The sequence below is a fragment of the Candida albicans genome, chromosome 5 (assembly GCF_000182965.3).
Source record: "Candida albicans SC5314 chromosome 5, complete sequence".
In the NCBI taxonomy this organism is placed as follows: domain Eukaryota; kingdom Fungi; phylum Ascomycota; class Pichiomycetes; order Serinales; family Debaryomycetaceae; genus Candida; species Candida albicans.
Genome location: NC_032093.1, coordinates 645,189 through 667,723, shown reverse-complemented (window position 1 = coordinate 667,723; position 22,535 = coordinate 645,189). Strand labels below are relative to the sequence as shown.

General features: G+C 30.0%; 9 protein-coding genes across 9 annotated transcripts; 5 read left to right on the top strand and 4 right to left on the bottom strand. All coding sequences in view use genetic code 12, as the record gives it.

The window, feature by feature from the left end:
* Nucleotides 1–808: 808 nt before the first annotated feature.
* CAALFM_C503010WA (U4/U6-U5 snRNP complex subunit) lies at nt 809–2,830 on the bottom strand (the record flags this gene model as incomplete). The annotated part of the gene is made up of 1 exon (XM_715539.2): nt 809–2,830. The coding sequence occupies one exon, from the start codon at nt 2,828–2,830 to the stop codon at nt 809–811; it is 2,022 nt and encodes a 673-aa protein (XP_720632.2).
* Nucleotides 2,831–3,270: 440 nt separating this feature from the next.
* On the top strand, nt 3,271–6,702 carry CAALFM_C503000CA (uncharacterized protein; the record flags this gene model as incomplete). The annotated part of the gene is made up of 1 exon (XM_715538.2): nt 3,271–6,702. The coding sequence occupies one exon, from the start codon at nt 3,271–3,273 to the stop codon at nt 6,700–6,702; it is 3,432 nt and encodes a 1,143-aa protein (XP_720631.2).
* A 101-nt stretch (nt 6,703–6,803) lies between these two features.
* Nucleotides 6,804–7,358, bottom strand: CAALFM_C502990WA (uncharacterized protein; the record flags this gene model as incomplete). The annotated part of the gene is made up of 1 exon (XM_715537.2): nt 6,804–7,358. The coding sequence occupies one exon, from the start codon at nt 7,356–7,358 to the stop codon at nt 6,804–6,806; it is 555 nt and encodes a 184-aa protein (XP_720630.1).
* Nucleotides 7,359–7,572: 214 nt separating this feature from the next.
* CAALFM_C502980CA (uncharacterized protein) lies at nt 7,573–8,076 on the top strand (the record flags this gene model as incomplete). The annotated part of the gene is made up of 1 exon (XM_715536.1): nt 7,573–8,076. One exon carries the CDS (start codon nt 7,573–7,575, stop codon nt 8,074–8,076), a length of 504 nt encoding a protein of 167 aa, XP_720629.1.
* A 165-nt stretch (nt 8,077–8,241) lies between these two features.
* On the bottom strand, nt 8,242–10,758 carry DAP2 (Dap2p; the record flags this gene model as incomplete). The annotated part of the gene is made up of 1 exon (XM_715535.2): nt 8,242–10,758. One exon carries the CDS (start codon nt 10,756–10,758, stop codon nt 8,242–8,244), a length of 2,517 nt encoding a protein of 838 aa, XP_720628.2.
* A 3,348-nt stretch (nt 10,759–14,106) lies between these two features.
* Nucleotides 14,107–15,819, top strand: MIG1 (transcription factor; the record flags this gene model as incomplete). Its single annotated transcript, XM_715532.2, has 1 exon — nt 14,107–15,819. One exon carries the CDS (start codon nt 14,107–14,109, stop codon nt 15,817–15,819), a length of 1,713 nt encoding a protein of 570 aa, XP_720625.2.
* A 1,003-nt stretch (nt 15,820–16,822) lies between these two features.
* Nucleotides 16,823–17,938, top strand: GRE3 (trifunctional aldehyde reductase/xylose reductase/glucose 1-dehydrogenase (NADP(+)); the record flags this gene model as incomplete). Its single annotated transcript, XM_715531.2, has 1 exon — nt 16,823–17,938. One exon carries the CDS (start codon nt 16,823–16,825, stop codon nt 17,936–17,938), a length of 1,116 nt encoding a protein of 371 aa, XP_720624.2.
* Nucleotides 17,939–18,023: 85 nt separating this feature from the next.
* On the bottom strand, nt 18,024–19,214 carry CAALFM_C502920WA (uncharacterized protein; the record flags this gene model as incomplete). The annotated part of the gene is made up of 1 exon (XM_715530.2): nt 18,024–19,214. One exon carries the CDS (start codon nt 19,212–19,214, stop codon nt 18,024–18,026), a length of 1,191 nt encoding a protein of 396 aa, XP_720623.2.
* Nucleotides 19,215–20,193: 979 nt separating this feature from the next.
* On the top strand, nt 20,194–22,476 carry GYP8 (Gyp8p; the record flags this gene model as incomplete). The annotated part of the gene is made up of 1 exon (XM_715529.2): nt 20,194–22,476. The coding sequence occupies one exon, from the start codon at nt 20,194–20,196 to the stop codon at nt 22,474–22,476; it is 2,283 nt and encodes a 760-aa protein (XP_720622.2).
* Nucleotides 22,477–22,535: the final 59 nt, after the last annotated feature.

Sequence of the window (22,535 nt, the reverse complement as noted above, 5' to 3'; positions counted from 1 at the left end):
AGGGTGGCGATGGGAAATGATATAAAATTTCTTGTGAAAAAAAAAAAAAAATTCAGGGGGGGGGATGGGAAGAGATCGGATAAATATAAAAATGAAGGAAGAGTGAAGAAAGTAGAGGTTATATATATACTATAAACTAATAAATTAAATAATTCGTAATTCTCAGGTTGACAATACAATTTAGTAATAGTAATAATAAAAGAAGAAGAAGAGTATGAACCAATGAAAACGAATATACATGGAAGAATTAGATGAGCTTTTCTTGCGTTAAATAATAATAAAAATTTTTTTTTTTTATCTTTTTCATCTTTAACTCAGTTGATGATTGAAGGAAATCAATTTTTGTGTTATTGTAAAACAATTGAATTTAATAAGGGCTGACTCCCAACTCAGTTCTTGGCACAATGAAGACTGAATTTATTAACCAATCAGATGCCATCATTTTTAGTCCGATCTTCATCTTCTTCATCTTCTTCTTATTATTACATTCCTCAAGATTTGTATACCAATTCAAAACAATTCTACCCACTTCTATTCTATTCAAAGATCTACTACAATCATGGTCTTGTCCTTTGATACATTATTAATAGTAGTAGATACAACTTACACAATGAATCAACTACTACATCTGCGATTGTTTAATTTCCGGGATTGATATTAAAAAACTATTATGAATAATAATTAACGATTATTGGATTAACTAAAAATTAAGAAAGTATCACAAAACTTTTTTGTTTTTAATTTCTTTTTTTAATTTTATTAGTAAAACCATACATGCATATCAAACGATTGAAATCTTCTTTCATTTCTAGTTAATAACTCTTTCGGTAACCGTTGTTGATGTTGTTGAAATATTGGTGGATTTACTACCCCTTTGCTGCTGCTGCTTCTTCTTCAATTGTTCTTGTTTCTTTTTATTTTTATCTAAACCCGTTCCATGATATTTATGAGATAATTGTTTATAAGCTTGTTTAGTATTTAAGACATTACCTAATTCATCTTTATAAGTTAATTCAACTTTTGGATTATAAATTTTCAAATTATTTTGTACCATCCCCAGGTTCGTCTTCTTAGTAGTAGTACCTGTATTATTATCAATGATTATACCTTTTTGTTTTAATCTTGTGTCTAGTAATTTTTCAAAATATCCTGATCGTTCAATTTTAGGCATACGAATATATGATTTATCTTTACTTAATTCTTCTTTAAGGATTCTTTCTTCAATTGAGATTTTCATTTTTAATAATTCGGATTTTTTGATTGCTTCTTCTCGAGCCAATTCTTGTTGTCTTAATTCTTCATTGGTGGTTGTTATTGATTCAGGGTCTAATATATTACGAGATTTCAAAAATTTTAAAGTTTCAGCTAATCCACCACTGAATTTTGGTGCTTCATCTTCTTTTTGTTTCTCTTCAACAATAGAATACACTCCAGGATTAGTCTGTTTCGATTCTACTTCCTGTTGTTTAACATCATCCTTATCATCATCATCAGCACTTTCTTCATTGATGTTTGCAGTAACTTCAACTTCACCTGATTCACTCAAAATATTAGTCTCCAAATTGTTTAAAAATCCTATTGTATCATTATATACATTATTATTATTGTTGTTGTTTTTCAAGTTTTCTTGTTCTAATTTCCTTTCAAATTCCCATCGTTTATTAGCAGATATTTCTTCAGCTAATTGTTCTGGAGTAAATTCCAATCTAGTTTGTAATTTTTTAGTTCTTAAATTGGATATACTATTAGATAATTGATTTTCAATATCATCAATATCGTCATCATCACCAATATTACTTTCTACCAGTAATTCAACTGGTTTTATACTATCATCTAACAATTTCAACTTGTTTGACTTCTTCTTGTTATTGTCTTTCTTTTTCTTGATTTTTTTCATCTTTATAGGAACATTTGATTTGATGTTGTTATTATTACTTAAAGTGACATTATCAAGATCTTCAAATAAATTAGTAATTGCCATCATATTCTTCTTTTTATCCTTTGGTGGTGGTGGTGGTTTAGCAGTATTTGAAGATAAATCAATAGTAGATCCACTCATTATCACTTTATCGTTTGTTAATAACCCATCAATATCATTAAACTCTTCCTCCTCCTCTTCTTCTTCTTCTTTATTATTTCTTCTATAATGTCTCCCATTAAATTTAATATTCTCTGCTTCTTTCCTTTCTGCTAAATTTCGTTTCAATTTTGCCTTATTAGATAAATCTTGATTCATTAAAATACTCCCCGTTCCATCTTCATCATCATCGTTTATTAGATCAGTGTCTTTCAATGTTAATATTTCATTATTACCAAGTGATTGCAATTCTTTAGTAGTATGACCAATAATAGTGGTAGTTGGACCTGTATCATTTTGGTTTGATTTAACAATCGTTGTTTTCTGTTTCTTGTGAGGTTTACTAGATTCAGTAGATTCACCTAAATTATTTAACCAATCATCAGTATCTAAATCTTCAGCATTATCAATTATGGTTTCATTAGTTAGAAATTTCCGTTTATTGGAATTAAATTTGGCATTATTTATTCTTTCAATTAATTGATTATTCTTCAAATTTTGTAATCGTTCCCGTTCATAATCTTCATAATTCTTATATTCGGTACTATCACTTGATATATTTGTTGTTGTTGTTGTAGGTAGTAAAGGTAATCCAATTTTTTGTCTTAATTTATTGGTTTCTTCAATTGATAAAGATATCACTTCTCTAACTTTTTCATTCAGTTGTGATGATGTCGTTGGTATAGGTGATAACCCTGCCTTGATTCGTAGTTTATTTGTCTCTTCTAATGATAAAGATATTTCTTCAGACATGTTTAGTAATTGAAATGAATATACATCAAGTAGAAAGAATGATCTTGAATAGAAGGGATGGGATGTCTAACTTCTTCTTAAGATGAAGCAACAGCAGCAACAGCAGCAGCCGTTAATGAGAAAAAGTAAGAGCATCTATTTTGTGCACAGTTACACTACTACTTTAATAGTGGTCTGCATATAAACCATTGGGTTTGTTTACATTTTTTCGAATTAATAAACTCAAGAAGAAGAAGAAGAAGAAGAAGGTCATAACCAAATAAGTTAAACAAAAAACAACAACCACAACTTTTCTTTTCCTTCCTTTCTTTCCAATTCATTGTATCAACTTTCTATCTTAATTAATTAAGAGAATTAATCCTATCTAGCTACGTACTGGCTACAATCTTTTTCAATCATTTTCTTCTACAGGCTTTATACATTTATTTCAATGATTTTCAATGAATAGTGATATTGATATCCATAACAACAATTCTACCAACTTTTTCAATTTGAATATCAAAAAAATCATTGGTACTTCAGCTAAAAATCCTCATCAATTCTTTATACAAGATGATTTAATAGCTTATACTGCCAGTGGAGGAGTTGTTGTTTGTACCATTGATATTGAAACTAATGAAGTAATAGCTCAACGATTCTTTTGTGCCAATATTAGTTATACCAACCACAGTACCCACAACAGCAACAATAACAATAACAACAATGGTTTGAAGAAAAGACGATCAATAATAGGAAGTGGTACTTCTTCAGCTAATGCATATTTAAATATGATTAAAAGTTATGATTATTCAGAAAAAGAATTGAAACGAGATTTATATGGTTATCCGATTAATTCAGAACCAATGGAAATTTTTGGTACTTCAATTGAAAATTTTGATGATAATTATACTAGCAACAACAATGATGTTAATGGTAGTACTAATAATGGCACCAGTGGTAATATATCACCATCGAAATTAAAAGATAAAGTTAGATCAATCAATTGTATTACTATATCATCAGATAAAAAATTATTGGCCATTGGAGAAATTGGTTATCAACCAAGAATATTAATTTTTTCATTAGCAGCAAATTCCAGTGATAATCCTATTTGGTCAATTTATGAACATTCATTTGGAATAAATTCATTGATTTTTTCACCAAATCTGAAAATTTTATGTTCTTTAGGATTAGTTAATGATGGTTTTATAAATCTTTGGAAAATTGGTGGCAGTAATAATACTAATACTAATAATAATAGTGTGAATTTAATTGCTAGTAATCGATGTTCAAATATTGTTCATAAAATAGTTTGGCATGAAAATTTAATAATCACTTTAGGTTTAAGATTCATTAAATTATGGAAATTTGATGAAAATGATTCCAACTGTACTGGCGGTATTTCTAAGAAACCATTGGTTTTGAAGGGGAAAAATGCAATTTTGGGTAGTTTATTAAATGGAAATTTCATTGATGCAAGTATATTAAATGAAGATGAATTATTAGTGATTACTGATACAAATCAATTATTAGCTCTTAAATTAAACGTGGAGAATCCTAAACTTGTCATTTTGAAACCCCCTGAATATGAATTTAATTCAATTGTAGTGGATTTCCATTATGAACAAGTTTGGCTTAGTACAGGGAATAATTATACTATTAAATCAATATCCTTTAATGAATTGGTACCTTATAACAGCACTGGTGGTAGTTCCAATAATGTGATTATCCCATTGAGTTCGAAAAAACTGATCACGGCATTCACAGCTAAAGATAATAACAATACGATTTCAAGACCAATTATTCAAATTTATGATTTTTCGAAAACTCATCTTGCATTTTTAACTGATCAAGAAGAAATTAAATTCATGAAGAAAGATAATAGTGATAGGGATGGGATCAATGAAAAGGTTTTGGCAACTTCTTTATTGAAGAATTTTGCTGGGATAAAATATACTTATCTGAAAGAATTTTTAGCATTTTCCCATCAAGGGATAATCAAAAAATTTATTGATTCAAGTGAATTACAAGATATAATCAAATTTAATGTGATTGATATGGATATTGTCCCAGTTTCTAATAGTGTAACTGCTATTGAAAAAAATGATCACAATACATTATTTATTGGTGATAAATATGGTACATTAACAATATTGGAATTATTAGACAACAACAACAACAATAATAATAATAATGATTATAAAATTTTATATCAAGTGAAAGCTCATTCTTCGACAATTAATGAAATTATTTATTTCACATTTTCAAATCATCAAATTTGTTGTAGTATATCTCGAGATCGAATGATTCAAATTTTCATTTGTCCAATCAATGAAACCAATTGGGATTTATTACAAACAATACCCATTCATAATGGGAATTTATTACAAATTATTCATTTACAAGATAAAATTTATGTTTGTTCTCTGGATAGAACCATATCAATACATAAATTAGTCTTTGAAGAGAAAGAAAAAGAACAAGAAGAACAAGAACATAGTTTACGATTATATCAAGAGAAAATCATCACGTTAAAATCAACACCATTATGTATGAAAATATTTGATAATGATTTAGTGGTATCAACTAATGATAAATCTATTTTAGTATTTGATATTGTTAATAATTTTGAATTGAAACGAACATTAAGATTAATTAATGATAAAATTAATGAAAGTCTTTTAGTGGAATCATTTATTAAATATCGTAATTTAATAATTGTTTGGTCTAATGATAAATCATTACGTGCTTTTCATTATCAAAATGGTAAAGAAGTTGGTGTAGCATGGGGGCATCTGGAATCAGTATTGGAATTATATTTATTTAATGATCATGAAATAATTTCAATTGGGAATGATGCATGTTTATTTTGTTGGGAAGTAATTGAAAATTTGAAATCATCGTCATCGTCATCTTCAAGTTCAAGTTCTTCTGGTTCATCTGCTGGATCAGTTATTTCTCAGGACAATAATGGTAAGGAAATTCCTGAAAAACAAATTTCAGCTCCATTATATACCAAAGTGACAAGAAAAATCTTACCAACAGCCCCAATTAAACCAGTAGAGAAAGAAGGACAAATCACTCCTACAAAGATTAATCCAACAACAACAACAACCAATAGTCCTATACCTAAACTTACAGCAGCAACTTTGAAAAGATTAGTGGCCAAACAAAATGGTGCTGGGCATACCATTTCTCCATCTCGTTCAATTAGTCCCATTAGATCTAACTCATTTCCAAATTCAAACTCAAATTCGAATTCAAACTCAAGCTCAGCATCAACGTATTCTGCTCCAGTTAAATTATCAGTTCGAACTCTGAATTTTTCGAAATCACAATCACCATCAAAGACTCCTGTGATTAATACTACTTTCCCAAAACGATCAACTTCACCAACAAGAGCTGATACCAATAAAGCTAAACCATCTCATCCACCTCATCAACCACCATCAACTATAACTCCTCATGTATCAAATTCATCACCAACACCGACATCTCGTCCAATTGTGAAGAAAATCGAAAGAAATAAAAATTTATTAGATAATACGTTGGGGAAACTAGATGATGTTGCCAATGCCATAACTAAATGTAATGATAATGAAAAACAAGTTATAAAACAAAAATTACAACTGATTCTTTCATTAGTTGATAAATCCAAGTCTAAGCCTAAACCTACTATTACTAGTAGTAGTAGTATTATTGAGGAAGAAAAGCAAGATCAAGAATTATTAGAAAAATATAGTGATAAATTAATGAAGATGATAGAAAAAAAACTTAGTATGACACTGTTAAATCAGAATAATGCATCCACTTCCTCATTATCATCATCATCATCATCGTCGTCTTGTTCCTCGCCATCATCACCTACACCAGAAGCATTAACTAAAGAATAAATATATCTCTAATAATAAATAATTAATTTTTTTACCTTCCCCCTCGATTATACATAATATATACATGAATAAAAAAATACACATCAACTTATCTCACTTTTCTATGATCTCGGTTTTATAGTTGTTGATTCAATAGGATTTTCATTTTTCGATTCTTCAGCTTGTTTCCAAGGATCTTCAACCCTTAGTAATGCTTCCTTTTCTTTTCGTTTTTGTTTTTCAATAAATTTTTCATTTTCTAATTTCACTTTATTTAATTCATTTGATAATTTCAATTGTTGTTCTCTTTCTAATCTTAATTTTTCCAATTTCCAATTCTCATCAGCTTGTTGTGCCAAAATTTTAATTCGTTGTTGTCTAATTTGATCTTCAATTAATTCATTTAAACTAGGTGAATGTTCCCTAGTTCTTCTTAACCATTGTAACCATTGTGGTGGAATAGTTTTAAAATAATCAACTTCAAATAATTCTTTACGAAATGGTTCTAATTTACGTCGTAATCTTGACATATTCCCATCAATAGTGAATTCCCAATATGTATTACCATATAAATCATAACCAATGAAGAATTTTTTACGGAAGGGGATATCTCTACGAGATTGCCATTTATGTAATAAGCGTTTCCAAAATGGATATTTCTTCTTAATTATATCCATTGTCTGAAGCCCAGTTGTATCAAATTAATTAGATTGGCCGTAATTCCTAATCAAGTTGAACTTTTTTTTTTGATATCAACTGGAAGAGGCTGGGAAGCGGAAGAACAAAAAAAAAAAACGGAGGGAGAGGCATAAAATTATCGTCATCCACAACATCAACTACTATCAAACTACCAACTACATAACACTCTGAATGATCTCAACCAAATAAACAATGAATAGTGATACTACACCTACTCATAGAAATAAGTCCAATTCAATATCACAACTTAATAAAGTATTACCAGTGCCTATAGAATTACATAATGGAGAATCATTAGAACAACATCAACAAAATCATTTAAATCATATAACTAATGTTATCGTTGGAGAATATCATTTAATTTCTGGAGAATTTGGTAAAAGCTATATGACTTGGCAAATTAAAATCACTATAAATGATTTAGATTATTCTTCAATAGTTTTATATAAACGTTATAATGAAATTTATCAACTACGACAAGATTTATTGAAAATTTTCCCACCTCATGATCACACTATAACGACAAATATTGTTCCATCATTGCCTCCAAAAGATAATTTAAGTCTTGATAGATTAATGATGTCGAAAAATTGGTTAGAAGAAAGAAGAAAGGGACTTCAATGGTTTTTGAGTAACGTTTTATTAAATCCAGTGTTTCAAAATTGTAGTGTGGTTAAACAATTCGTACTAAGTTAAGACACATTATTACTAGATTTTAATACTTCAAGTATGGAAACTAATTTAAGAATCCAAAATTAACGTTGAATTGAATTGAATTAAATATTAATCTAAATATAAATAAACTATAATTAATATACACTTTCTAATAATACATTATATATATATATAAAAACCTTAACGTTATACAAATTCCCAATCAAATGCTCTTTTGAAAAAATCTAATATTCTATCATAGACAACATTAAACCCATTGTGATAATTCATTCCATGATTACTATCAGGGAATATCATAAATTCAAAATTTTCCACTTCAGCAAGATTAAATTCATCTAATAATTGTAATGAATTTTGAACATGAACATTATCATCACCACTACCATGACCAATGAAAAATTTCTTAACATGTTTGAAATTAGTAACATTATGAATAGATCCAGTTTCATATCCTTTAGGGTTTTCTTGAGGTGTATTTAAATATCTTTCCGTATAAATGGAATCATATAATCTCCATCTCGTGACGGGGGCAATTGCCACTGCATAATTAAAAATTGGATTGTCAATATCAGTTTCCAAAGTTTTCAATGTTAAAAATCCACCATATGACCAACCCCAAACCGCTATTCTTTCAGGATCAACATATGATTTTTCTGCCCATTTATTAGCTGCCGATATAACATCAATTGGTTCATATTGACCCAATCTATCTCTGACAATAAATTTGAATTTAGATCCTAATTTATAATTCAAATTGTTAAACCCAGTACCTCTTCCATCAATTGTGACAACTACAGCATCTAGTTCAGCAGCTATCAAAGAACTGAATGAAAGTGCCCATTTTTTCGTTACTGTTTGTGATCCTGGTCCACCATAAATATAAAACAACACCGGGTATTTCTTGGTTTTATCAAAATTTAATGGCAAGGTTTCCATAGCAGTAACTAAAAATGGTTGACCGGTTTCTTTATCATCAAGTTCTACTTGTGAATATTTAACTTCTGGAACCACATAATTCCTCAATGTTTCAACCAACTCGGAATTATCTTCAATAGTTTTAACATTCTTGTGCATTTTCAAATCATTAACTCTTTGAGTAGGAACACCAGGCCCCAATTCAGATAAAAATAAAAATCTTGCCCCCGATGAAAATGACGATTGATACCAACCTTCTTTTGTAGTTATATCTTTAATATAAGGTAACCCATTATCTGATCTATCTAATAAGTTAATTGAATGAATGTGTCTTTCAATTGGTGATTTGGCTGTACTTGTAAAATACACCGTATTAGAAGTGAAATCAAATGTAACTCCACCAGTTACTTCCCAATTACCTTTAGTTAATAATTCATATTCAGAATTATCTGGTGGAGAGAAATAAGCTAAATGATTGTAGCCATTTTCAACAACAATGTCCAAATATCCGTCGTATTTTCTACCCAAAGTTTTATTAGCAGGAATGTAAAGTGTTGATGAAGTTGCTTCAAACCATGAGTCAGAAGCAGTTAAAGTTCTGATCAAGTTAACTTTTTCATGTTTATCAACAAGGAAAATTTCTAATAAATCACTATGACGATTTGATGTTTTCACTTTTAATGAATCACCAATCCATACCACTTCAGTGATTAATCTATTTTCTAAATTGATTTTTTCTGATTTCAAATGGTGGTTATGTAAATTTTTGGTGTTTAAATCATAAGTTAATACATCAACAATAGGATTAGGATAACCAGCTTTAGGATATTTAATCTTGACAATCTCAGGATAATCTTGATGATCGGATTGAGCATAAAATGGTATAATGAATTCTGGGACTTGAGTGTTATTTGATCTCAAGAATGCCACTTTATCTGATTCAGGAGACCACCAAAATACATGATCGGACCCATAAACTTCTTCCTCATAGACCCAATCTGGTTTCCCATTGAATATTTCGGTTGAACCATCAAAAGTAATTTGAACAATCTCATCGTGTTGTAAAGATTTGTAATATAAATTATTTTCATAAATAAAAGCAATTTTAGAAGAATCAGGAGACCATGATGCTGTAGAAATCTTATCAACATCATTGAAAACTGGTTTGATATCTCCATTATTAATATCCAATACCCAATAATAAGCTATTGAAGAATATCTCCAAAGACTTGTGACATCGGTTTTTAAAATTACTTTTTGTAAATCTGGGGAGGCAAAATAGTCAACGATTTCATGCTCTTCTCCCTTGTATTTGAATATACTATTACCAATTAATTCCTTTTCATATTCTTCATCAGCGATAGATTTCACCACAACTCGAAAACCTTTGTCGTCTTTATCTTCTTTGATGACATAAGTACCTCTATCATCATGTATGGATTCTGGAGCTCTAATCCATTGTATTGAATGTAATTTGGGAGATAAGATATGTTTATCATAAACTTCTTTCGAAAAAGGGATTTTGCCCTTAAAATCTGTTGATTTCAGTGACGGACTGGCATAATCTGGTCTTTCACCTTTGAAACTATCTATTGATGATATTGATTGTGATTCAAATTTTAATGTGAAATTCTCTATCGTTGTAATTAAAAATGAACTTCCATAGATCAAAATAGCCAATAAAGTACCAACATAAATGAATCGTTTATAGGATATTATTGTTCTTGTTGGCAGACCTCCATCACTCCCACCAGATTCCTTAAAATAGTCGTAACGTATACTAGTCATGACTATTTAGTTCTAATCAATATAAATACAGGTCCTCTTCAAGGGTCTTTTACTGGTTGTTGTTGCTGTTGTTTAAAATAATTATATAAATTGATAGTATTATTTTTTTTTTGACAACCAACCAGCTAACCAGCCTTTTTTTGTTCGTCTCAGCTTTTTTTTTGGAAAATAATACACGACCCGCACTCATACAAAATAACAAAAAAATTACTTTGGTTAGCCTATGACCTCATAGGTATTCTCAACTTTCACGTGACACGAGTAGTTAATATGGATAATTTATAACATACTAGGTAGTAGACGTGTTCTCACCAATAGCTTATTATGATAATACGTGCCATAGTCAGTGTAGGTGATAACATGTTGTATCATAGGTATCTGTTCGTCTAATGAAAGTACTTAAGTAGTACAGCTTTCTCCTTACTACATATATTTATACAGTTCAAAATATAATATAAATATGTTACCAAGTTGTGGTGGCTTTTAAATAACTTTGAAAAATAATGATAGGCCATATACAGTCAACTCTTAGTGGAATTCGTCTAACACAGTTGATCAATCGGATACTTGCACACACACACTCTCTAGGCAAAAACAACCGAAAGAACTCATTGGTTTGAAGAATTGGCACACAAAGAACTGTTGCTAATACCACAGCCCACAGAACAACTAACCATTATGGTTACAGCAATAGCAATCAAGTTACTTTTATCCTAAACTTACCCTAACTGATGTAGAATCCAATTAGGAAATTTTGACTTATCAATTTCATAAACAGTAAATCTGATATGTGTATGAAGTAGTATTTAAGGTTGATCCACATGCTAAATAAACTAATAAGGACAAGGCTCCAAATTTGTATAAAGGTTGTACGGCTCTAGAAAACTACATGGTGCTTGAATTAAAGTTAGTGCAAGAAAAGAGCCTTGAGAAATTGAGTTTTCTAGAAATTAAGATTGAAAATCTCATCAAATCTAGACCTCTCTTTATCCATACCAAGAAGTTAAAAGATCTATTAGACATAACACGTAATATTTGCTATCTTTAATTATGATTAGACTCCACAGTTACGGAAAAATAATTATTATTTGCATATGAAAGAAAAAGCAAAACTCATTTATAGATAACACTCGGTATTAACCCACTAACAAGTAAATTTGGAGAAGAGCAAACTTTATAGATTTAATTTAATTTTTATTTTTTTTTTACCCCATGGGTAAAAGAACAATATGGTTGCTGTTATTAGTGATAACAACAATGCAACAAGGGTGCATAATAAGATTTGTTATTAAACATTTTTGAAACAACAATTGAATTTTTGTTGAACCAGAAAGGTTAGTTCGGCAAATTTAGGAATTTAAAAAGGTTAAACAATAGGATAACACTTGTGGTTATGGTTATGATTATGGTGGTGGTGGCTCAATTCAAAGATTAAGTTTAAAATTTCTAAGTTTTCTTTGGGATGGAGGGGAGGGAGGACATCCCATACTGGATGCCCCGTGAAAGAAGAAATTAAACTTGACGGGGCCAAGTGTTTTATTTTAGTCAACGTTTTATTTTGTTGATTTCGATAGGTCACATCGATGCCGCATATTACTCTCCTCCCCCACCCTCCCCCCACACACACACTAGAGGCTCGTCTCTCCATGAGAAAAAGAAAACGTGCTTCTTGCAAGAAATTAGTCTTATATTTACAAATTGATAAGAAAATATTAGTATTTATCAGTATTCTGGAATTCTTGATTCATATGAATTTTTCTTGTTCAATTCAATATTTACTTACCAAAAAAATGTGTATCATCCCGTATATTTTTCTTGGTGTAGTAGCAAAATTCATCCCTATTTCGTTCCTCTTCGGTTACATTTGCTTTTCACCCCTATTGACTCACCCCGCCTCTGTATCTCTCGTTTCTGTTTATTATTTTCAAACAAATCTCTATCACAACCATTTTCTTGCCTCCCCTCATAACTCCTTTTTTTTTGCTTCTTCCCACAATCCTTTATACTTTTATGATAATGGACTCTTTCGGAATTAGATTACAAATCTTTGTGGAATTTGAACCCACCACCACCAATTTGACCCACAGTTTTTATTTTGTACTTCTCGCATATTTGCATGTTAGTTATTTTGTGTAACTATTCTAAAAACCAACCATCGGATTATCTTTTTTTTCAATTTTTTTTTTCTACTTGTCGCGAATACATGCCATCTGGAACAACATTTTCTTTTTCTCTCTCTTTGTGTGGGATTATAAAAAATCACCTTATTCACATCAGCATTGTTATTCTTCTTCTATTTCGGAGAAAAAAAACTGGGCACAGTTCTATATTTTCTTCACCAGCAGTTGTTGACGGAAAGTGGGTTTACGAGTTGTGTTTCACTTTTATCCTTCTTCTTTTCCTAAATTTTGATTTTAGAATGTTATGCATAATTGGGTATCACATACTACCACGGGGAACCCGACTAACAACACCTAAAATAGTTGTGAGAATCTAGTTCGACGTTGTAAAGTATATTTTAGAGGCCCAGCATTTGTAAAGCTTTTTAGTAGAGAATTTTGTATTGTTAAATTTTTTGCTTTCTTCACAATAGAGGAATAAGATAAGATTTTTGTTCGCCAATATTTCTCCGAAAAAAAATAGGAGATACTCCATAATGATGAAAAAAAATTTTCACTGATGGACTTTTTGTTTAAAATCACACATATACATACATTGTTAATATTCCAAGCCATGGAAGAGAATAATGGGAGTATATGATGATGTCAACTGGATCTGAAAAAAACAATCAAACTAAAATGCTTTGAATGTCTGGAGTTTAGTGCGCGCACCACCATCAACCGAACCCAAAGCCAAAAGCCCACACCAATCAACCCGCCAACAGTTATTTTTTTCCCCCAAACTAAAGAATGAGATTTATTATATTTGTCACCCCAATGGAGAAATTTAAAACTCAGACAAGTTTTTCCGAAACTAAGTTTTTGTGTTTTTTAACAAATTGTGCATCACCCACACCCACACCCAACGCATCCACACACACATTCAAATTCAAACTCAGAAAAAGAAACGACGCCAACCTGCAGTTTTTTTGGAGAGGAGGAGGAGGAGGAGAATTACGGGAAAAAAAAATTTTTATATAAATCTACTGACAGATTTCCTTCCTTCTTTCCCCATCTTGAATTACCACGGAGAAAGAGATTGGAATAGAAAAAGAAAGACATTTCACCTTCAACTAATTTTTTTTTATTACTTCTTCTTTTTTGAATTTACTTATTCTACTTCTGTTTATTTCATTTTCATTTTCACTATACAAAACTAGACTTATTAATCAAGTTAATCAACGTCGCAATGTCTATGTCCACACCTATGCCCACGCCCACTTCCCTCGACACCAAAAAAATGCCACCAAAGGAGAAAAAGAATAAGGATGACAGACCTTATAAATGTACATTTTGTGATAAGGCTTTCCATAGATTAGAACATCAAACTAGACATATTAGAACCCACACGGGAGAAAAGCCTCATGCTTGTACATTTCCAGGTTGTGTTAAACGATTCAGTAGATCCGATGAATTAACTAGACATTTAAGAATTCATACCAATCCAAGTTCAAGGAAACGGAAAAATAAGAATCAAAATATGATGATTAATCCCAATGCTACTACAGCTACAACTACAGGACCTGCGGGTATGGCCATTCCAACCAGTAATTTACCTCCTGGTTCTTATGCTATACCTAATACAGCTATTCCATTTTCTATAGATCGTAATGGAAATCATGTATATCATCAACCTTATCCAGTATATTTTGTGCCTCATGCTAATGGTTATATGCAACCAATGGTACAAACTCAAGGAGTTACAGTTGTTCCTAATACTGATCAGCAACAGCAACAATATTACCAACAACAACAACAACAATACCAATTTCAAGAACGTCCACAACATCAACAACAGCAACAAACAAATATTGGAACCAATAATCATTTGCAACAAAATGGATCGGCAGTATTTTCATTACCTTCATCACCAACTATGGCATCGGCTCAAACACCAAATTCAGGTACAAGTTCATCATCTGAAAGTATTAAATTAGCTCCATTGTCAATACCAAACAACATATCTCGTTCACAACAACAACAACAACAGCAGCAACAACAACAAATTCCTAAATCGGAATCTTCAACTAGCCTATATTCCGATGGTAATAAATTATTCAGTAGACCAAATTCAACATTACATTCATTGGGTTCATCTCCAGAAAACAATAATGCCCTGGGTCCATTAAGTGGAGTTCCAACTCCATCATTTTCTAATTTGAATGATTATTTCCAACAAAAAAGTAACAGTAATAATTCTCGATTATTTAATGCTAGTTCATCATCATTGAGTTCATTGAGTGGAAAAATAAGATCTTCTTCATCGACTAATTTAGCTGGTTTACAAAGATTAACTCCATTAACTAGTACTACAAACAATACAAACAACACAACAACATCTAATACTACTAATAATAATATGACAAAACCAAGTATAATACCAAAACAACCATCTTCTACATCATTAAATTTAGAATTTTATAATGGCAACAATCAACAACAACAGAATTATCACACTCATAAGAAATCTCGACCAAATTCACCATCACAAACCCCAATTCATTTATCAAGTTCACGTAAAAGCGCTAATAATCTGTTTATAATATCACCTAATGAAACCCCATTACAAACTCCATTACAATCACCACAATTAAAACCATATCAAGATCAACCACCAACTAATGTCAATATCAATGTTAGTGCACCATCAGATACATTTATTGGAACTGCTGTTACTGAAAAATTAAATAATATTAGTAGTATTGCTGGTAATGGAACACAATTACCACCAATTAGATCAGTATTAAGTTTTACTTCATTGGTTGATTATCCTGATCCTAAACAAAAAAATGTTGCTCCACCAGTAGTAGATACTACTAATGTTGCTAGAGGTGAAACTAATGGAAGTAATGGTAATAATTCAAATGCTAAACCAATGAGTTTAACCAATTTATTAAGTTAAGATTTATAATTACTGGTGTTTTAATTTATAGATAGATTTACAATACGGTTTAGATAGATTTTTTGGGTAGTATAGGTTCTTTTTTCTTTTAATAGAAGCATGATATATGAATGGTATTCAAGTAGACTAGTAATATAGATGGGTTTTTTTTTTTATCCAAATATGTAGTAGTTGTTGGTAAGTACAGAAAGTCAATTAGCTGGATGTTTGTAGGAATATCTCAATCTCGCCCACTTTCTTCCTTCCACATTCTTCAGATTGTTATGCTGTTGTTGTAATGGTGAACCAGGGAGACAAACACATTATTGTTTGAGTAGTAACAATAACTTTATCTTTATGAATAGTGGGGTGATTAAAAACAAAAATAATACATCAATTCTAATGAGATAATTGTCAGAGGAACAGAGTATAGACCCCGGATATAACAGAGGTTTGACAAAAACAAGTAACAAAGTGGTCTATTTTAACAATTTAAGGAGAGTTAATTGTTAGTTCTATCCGAATGTGAATAATAACAAAGAATACAATGCTTAAATTTTAACCCCAGAAAGAAACCAAATGATATTTTTAGTTAGATTTTATTGTTGTTTATTAATTGTGTGCGTGTATGGGTGGGTCTCGGATTAACCTTCCTTTGAGTTTGTTTTTCTTTTTTTATTTTTTGTCTCACAACTTCAACTCGTACGTAATGTTCCATGAGATACTAGCAATTAAATAAAAGAAGAAATGTAGCAAACATATAGATTGATTGATTGATTGATTGATTGATTATTATTGTAATTTCACCTTCGTATAATACTTGATTGCTTGCTTTCTCGGATCAAACTTCAGTCTTTTGAAATATAAATTAGCATACAAAATCACATAATTTGCTCCTATCACATAGTTTTTTTTTAATACGAGCCTACCACCACCAACTAATTTTTTTTTAGTCGATTTTGCGCAATTTTCTTTTTCGCCCTCGCACCACCCCTCCCCCTCCCTCTCCCTCCACACCTTCATAATGTTAATAAAGAGCAATTACAATTGTATAAATATCAAACGATTTCTCCTTAATCAAACAAGAGTTTCAGTTACTGCTTCTAATTCTTTTTCTTTTTATTTTTATTTTAAACCTTATAAATTCAATTGTTATAAATCATATTCTACAATGTCTACTACTACACCTACTATTAAATTAAATTCTGGTTATGAAATGCCAATTGTTGGATTTGGTTGTTGGAAAGTCACCAATGCCACAGCTGCTGATCAAATTTATAATGCCATTAAAACTGGTTATAGATTATTTGATGGAGCTGAAGATTATGGTAATGAAAAAGAGGTTGGTGAAGGAATCAATCGTGCCATCAAAGACGGATTAGTTAAACGTGAAGAATTATTTATTGTTTCTAAATTATGGAATAATTATCATTCACCAGAAAATGTTGAAAAAGCATTAAATAAAACTTTAACAGATTTAAATTTAGATTATTTGGATTTATTTTTAATTCATTTCCCAATTGCATTTAAATTTGTCCCCTTGGAAGAAAAATATCCACCAGGATTTTATTGTGGTGATGGTGATAAATTCCATTATGAAAATGTTCCATTATTAGATACTTGGAAAGCATTAGAAAAATTGGTTAATTTAGGGAAAATTAAATCAATTGGGATTTCTAATTTTAATGGAGGATTAATTTATGATTTAATTAGAGGGGCCACTATAAAACCAGCTGTTTTACAAATTGAACATCATCCTTATTTACAACAACCAAGATTAATTGAATTTGTTCAAAATCAAGGGATTGCCATTACTGCTTATTCATCATTTGGTCCTCAATCATTTTTAGAATTGCAATCTAAAAGAGCTTTAGATACTCCAACTTTATTTGAACATGAAACTATTAAATCAATTGCTGATAAACATGGTAAATCACCAGCTCAAGTATTATTAAGATGGGCTACACAAAGAAATATTGCCGTTATTCCTAAATCAAATAATCCTGATAGATTAGCTCAAAATTTGGCTGTTGTTGATTTTGATTTGACTGAAGAAGATTTACAAGCTATTTCTAAATTAGATATTGGGTTAAGATTTAATGATCCATGGGATTGGGATAAAATTCCAATCTTTGTCTAAACATATATATATATATATATATATAATGTGTATATTTTGAAATCTTTGAATATGTAAATAAAAGGTGAACATTCTTTTTTTCTTTTTAAATGGCATCTAAAACTGCTTGTCTACCTAATACGAGTAATTTCAATCTACTAACGAAATCATCTCTTTCAAAATAAGCTCCACATAATCTTCTTTTCCCCGTGAATTCACTTCTCAGATGGAAAACTCTCCAATTATCAAATATTAAACATTGACCAGGTTTCATTTGATACCACATTTCATTTTCTGGTGAAGTAATAATTTCTACCCAATTACGTATAGCTTGATAAAATCTGGGAATATCAGTTTCAGGATTTTCCCAATTATCCATTGTTGAACGATCACTTTGATTCCATCTTACTTGTAATAATTGTCCTTGATCATCTAATTTAAAAATTGGATTATATTCATCGGGTTGAATACAAACTTTTTCTTCACCTGCTGAATGAGCTGGTACAGGGATACGGCAAAAAATTTCATAACTTTCCGGGTATTTTTGTTTCAATATTTCAGCACATTTGAATGCATCAACTAATGAAGTGGTACCACCAGTACCATCATGATATAATAAATGGAATAATTGTAATCCGGGAGTATCTGACCAATAAGTCCCATCAGTATGACTACTAATATCAAAATTAGTATAAGCAGTATCGGCTTTAGCTAAATCAGAAGTAAAATCCCAAAATCCTCCATAATGAGTAGGTCTAATATAATTCAATTTTTCACATAATTTCTCAGTATCTTCAGGAGTGACAGGGACATTATCAATTAAACAAAATCCATGTTTCCAAATTTTTAATACCCAATCTTTAATAGCATTCTCATTATTATTGTCGGTCGATTCCATAATTTTATTGTAATCAACTGTAGGTAAGTTCTTTTCAATCTCTTTAACTTGCCAGAATTCACGTTTCAATAATTTCTTACCATCTTTTAATTTTTCATCAATAGGGATTAAACGTGGTTGATAAGAATGTAATCTGAGCCAGTTAAAATCATACTTTGATTCATGATCTTCTTGATCCCAAATAATATTCAATCCATCTTGTTTAAGATCAATTGATTTGGGTTTGATATCAGGGTTAATAGTAGCTGAATTCAATAATCGTTGTTTGGTTAATGAATAATGACACTTTTCACAATGACAATTATCTCTAAGCCAAATGTTATGATATTTGGAAATAGCAGTATCAGACCATTTCAATTCGATAAAGTCTTTGATTGGAGTAGCTAATGCAACAGACATGAGTTAGAAAGTATTGATTGTAGAAGTTTAGAGTTGAAAAAAAAAAGGTTTAGGTTAGATTTGAAAAATTCCCACACACATACATAGATCCAAAAAGTTCTTAACTTTCCGTCTAACTAATTTAAAAAGAAAGTTGAAACCGAATTACGGCAAATTGAAAAAAAAAAAAATCGCCCCATAATTCATCTTTAGTTTTAGTCCATTTCTTGTTTTTCTAATAATTGATTTGATTGTTTGATTGATTGATTTTGAGAGCGGAATATCGGTTAAAAAGTGGCTAGGAATTCCGTTGCTATAACATTGTAAACCCTGGGGATAACTTTTAGTTGAATAAGTATTGTTATGAAGACATGTTTTGGTTTCTGATTACTATTTGGGTAAAGAGATTAAGGTCCATCATAATCAATTTGAGTATAAAAGGATATGTTTTATATATTCTTTGATAGCTTGATGATGATGATGATAGATAGATAGATAAATAGTTGTACCAATAGAGCTACCAAATGATTTTTAAGTACGTGTAATATGTTCAAACATTGACTTTTGTGTAATAAGTAACCAATTAAATTCCATGTATTATTGGGAGGGGGGGGGTCGTGTAATCTGACAAGCCACAACAACTTTTGTCACTTTTTACACGCCCACATATATATTACCTTCATCAGCAGCAGCAATTCATCACACACACAAAACTAATCTTGTTAATAATTTACTCTCTCAATTTATACTATCACTTGGACTTATCATTTCAATTTCTTTATCTTTATCTTCATACATATCCTTGTTTTTCATTCAACACATTAATCTATATCATTTTCATTTGCATTACTTTCTACTATTACTACTGTTTTTTTGCTTATTTTTACTACTTTTGTCCCCCCCCCCCCCTTCTTTTTTTCAATTATTTCATTCATACATACCCAAGATCTCCCTCTTTAGGACTTTTCAAAAACATATACATATACATATATTTTGAACAATGTCAGTCGTTACTTCAGAGATATCCTATCAACCTTCTTCATCAATGGATATAGATTTCTTAGGAGAATCATTATATCGAAGCAATGAAGATAATTTGCCCCTAAATGATCATATCAAAAATTTAAAAGTTAAAACAATTTATAATACCATTACCAAGACAAAGACAAAGACAAATGATAAACGACAAGTACTAAAATTGTTAAGTGATTTAGCTCGATCTACTGATGGACTTATTAATAATGAATTAAGATGCAAAATATGGCCAATCTTATTAGGTATAGAAGATGATAACAACAACAACAACAACATCGGTTCGACGGATGTTGCATCCCAAAGTGACAAGGTCCCTACGACTTCAATACTTTCAAATAACAAATATTCTACTGATTTATTTTTACAAGATTTACAATGTGTTGAATTACCACCTCATAAAGATGAAGATCAAGTGAAATTAGATATTCAAAGATCAATAACAATTTTAAATCATATTCAATCATTACTGTATTCAGGTTCATCTTCTTATACAACAATTTTAACAACAAATGAAATTGATCATTTAAAGGGGAAATTATCAAATTTAATAATAAAATTATTACGGAAATATCCTAGTTTAAATTATTATCAAGGATTCCATGATATTGCCAGTATTATTTTATTAGTATGTTATATTCCTAATGATAAACTGGATGATTATAATATCAATGGTACGAGTTATATCAGCAATAACAACAACAACAACAACAACAACAGTAGTAGTAGTAATACAATCAACGGATCCAATAATACATATGAAGACTCCAATGATTATCAAATTGATGAAGAATTGGCATTTAAAATGTTGGAAAATTTAGCAATTTATCATTTACGAGATTATTTAATTAGTGATATTAATTTATCGATCAACCATTTACGATTAATCCCCACAATTTTAGAAATTGTTGATAATCAATTATTTCAATTAATCAAACAAACTTCAAATTCATTTATTCAATCACAAGGATTAAATTATGATTATAAATTTTATCAAGCATTATCATCAATTTTAACGATATATTCACATGATTTAACTAATTTATCACAAATATTAACATTATGGGATTTCAGTATAAGTTATAATTCAGTGTTAATCAATATGTATATTTATGTGGCCAGTCTAATAACTTTTAAATCCAAAATTTGGCAAACATTGAATATACTGAATACTGAGGATGTTGATTTTAGTGGTATTGATCCCGATATAGTTCATAGCACTATATCATCAAGTAATTTATTTGATGGATTAACTGATTCTCAATTAGTCACTATACTAAATAAATCAAAAGAATTACTTGAAATGTTCCCCATAGATGAATTGACTAATAATGAAACTACTTGGAATAAATGGTTTAAACAATATAATGTTGATTCAGTATTGTGTAATACATCGAAATTAGTTGAGGAAGATGAAGATTTGAGATTACATAAATTCAATCAATATAGATATTTAACATCACAAAAGCAAGAAACAGAAACAGAAACAGAAACAGAAACAGAAGATGTTAATGAATTACTGATTCTAATAGCGAGACAAGATGAACAAATATCAAGACAAATAAATGATGAACTGATAGAAGAAGAAAGAATTTTTCAACAACTACTAGCGAAACAAGAAGAAGAGGAAGAATTATCACAATCAATACAATCAATACAATATGACGATGATGATGAAGAATTGCCTTCCTCCTCCTCCAGTGAAAATCTGCTATCATCATCATTAACATTAGCCAATTCAATTACATCTTCATCAATTCATAGAATTAAATCAACTTTATTATTCAGAAAATTCTTCCATAATAATGAAGTGAGTGGTACAACTGAAGAAGCTCAAGGGGTTAACCATTCCACCACTACTAACACAGATAATAACGACAATGATGAGAAAGTTATTAGAGATAAGAATTGGGTTTTATCATTATTATTAAATAATAATAGTAATATTTATAAAATTAGTATTACCATTGGATTCATTGGTGTCATTTTACATTTTCTTCTCATCAAATCGAATAACAATAATAATAATACTGGTAGTAATTTTTTAACAACAATGATAATTAATCCATTAAAACAATTTTTACAATATGAACCATTATTTACATTGAGTACAATTGGTACAACATTCATTAATGATTTAGAAGAAAGTTTTAATGGATTAATAGAATCTTCCAGTATTCCAAATATGGGGAATTTTTTGGGAAATATTGGTATTGGAAATATTAGAAATACAATTTATGGATTTAATTGATTAATTGATAAAGGGAGAAACAAAACAAGAAAAAGAAAAGATGAAATGGATGTTTATAT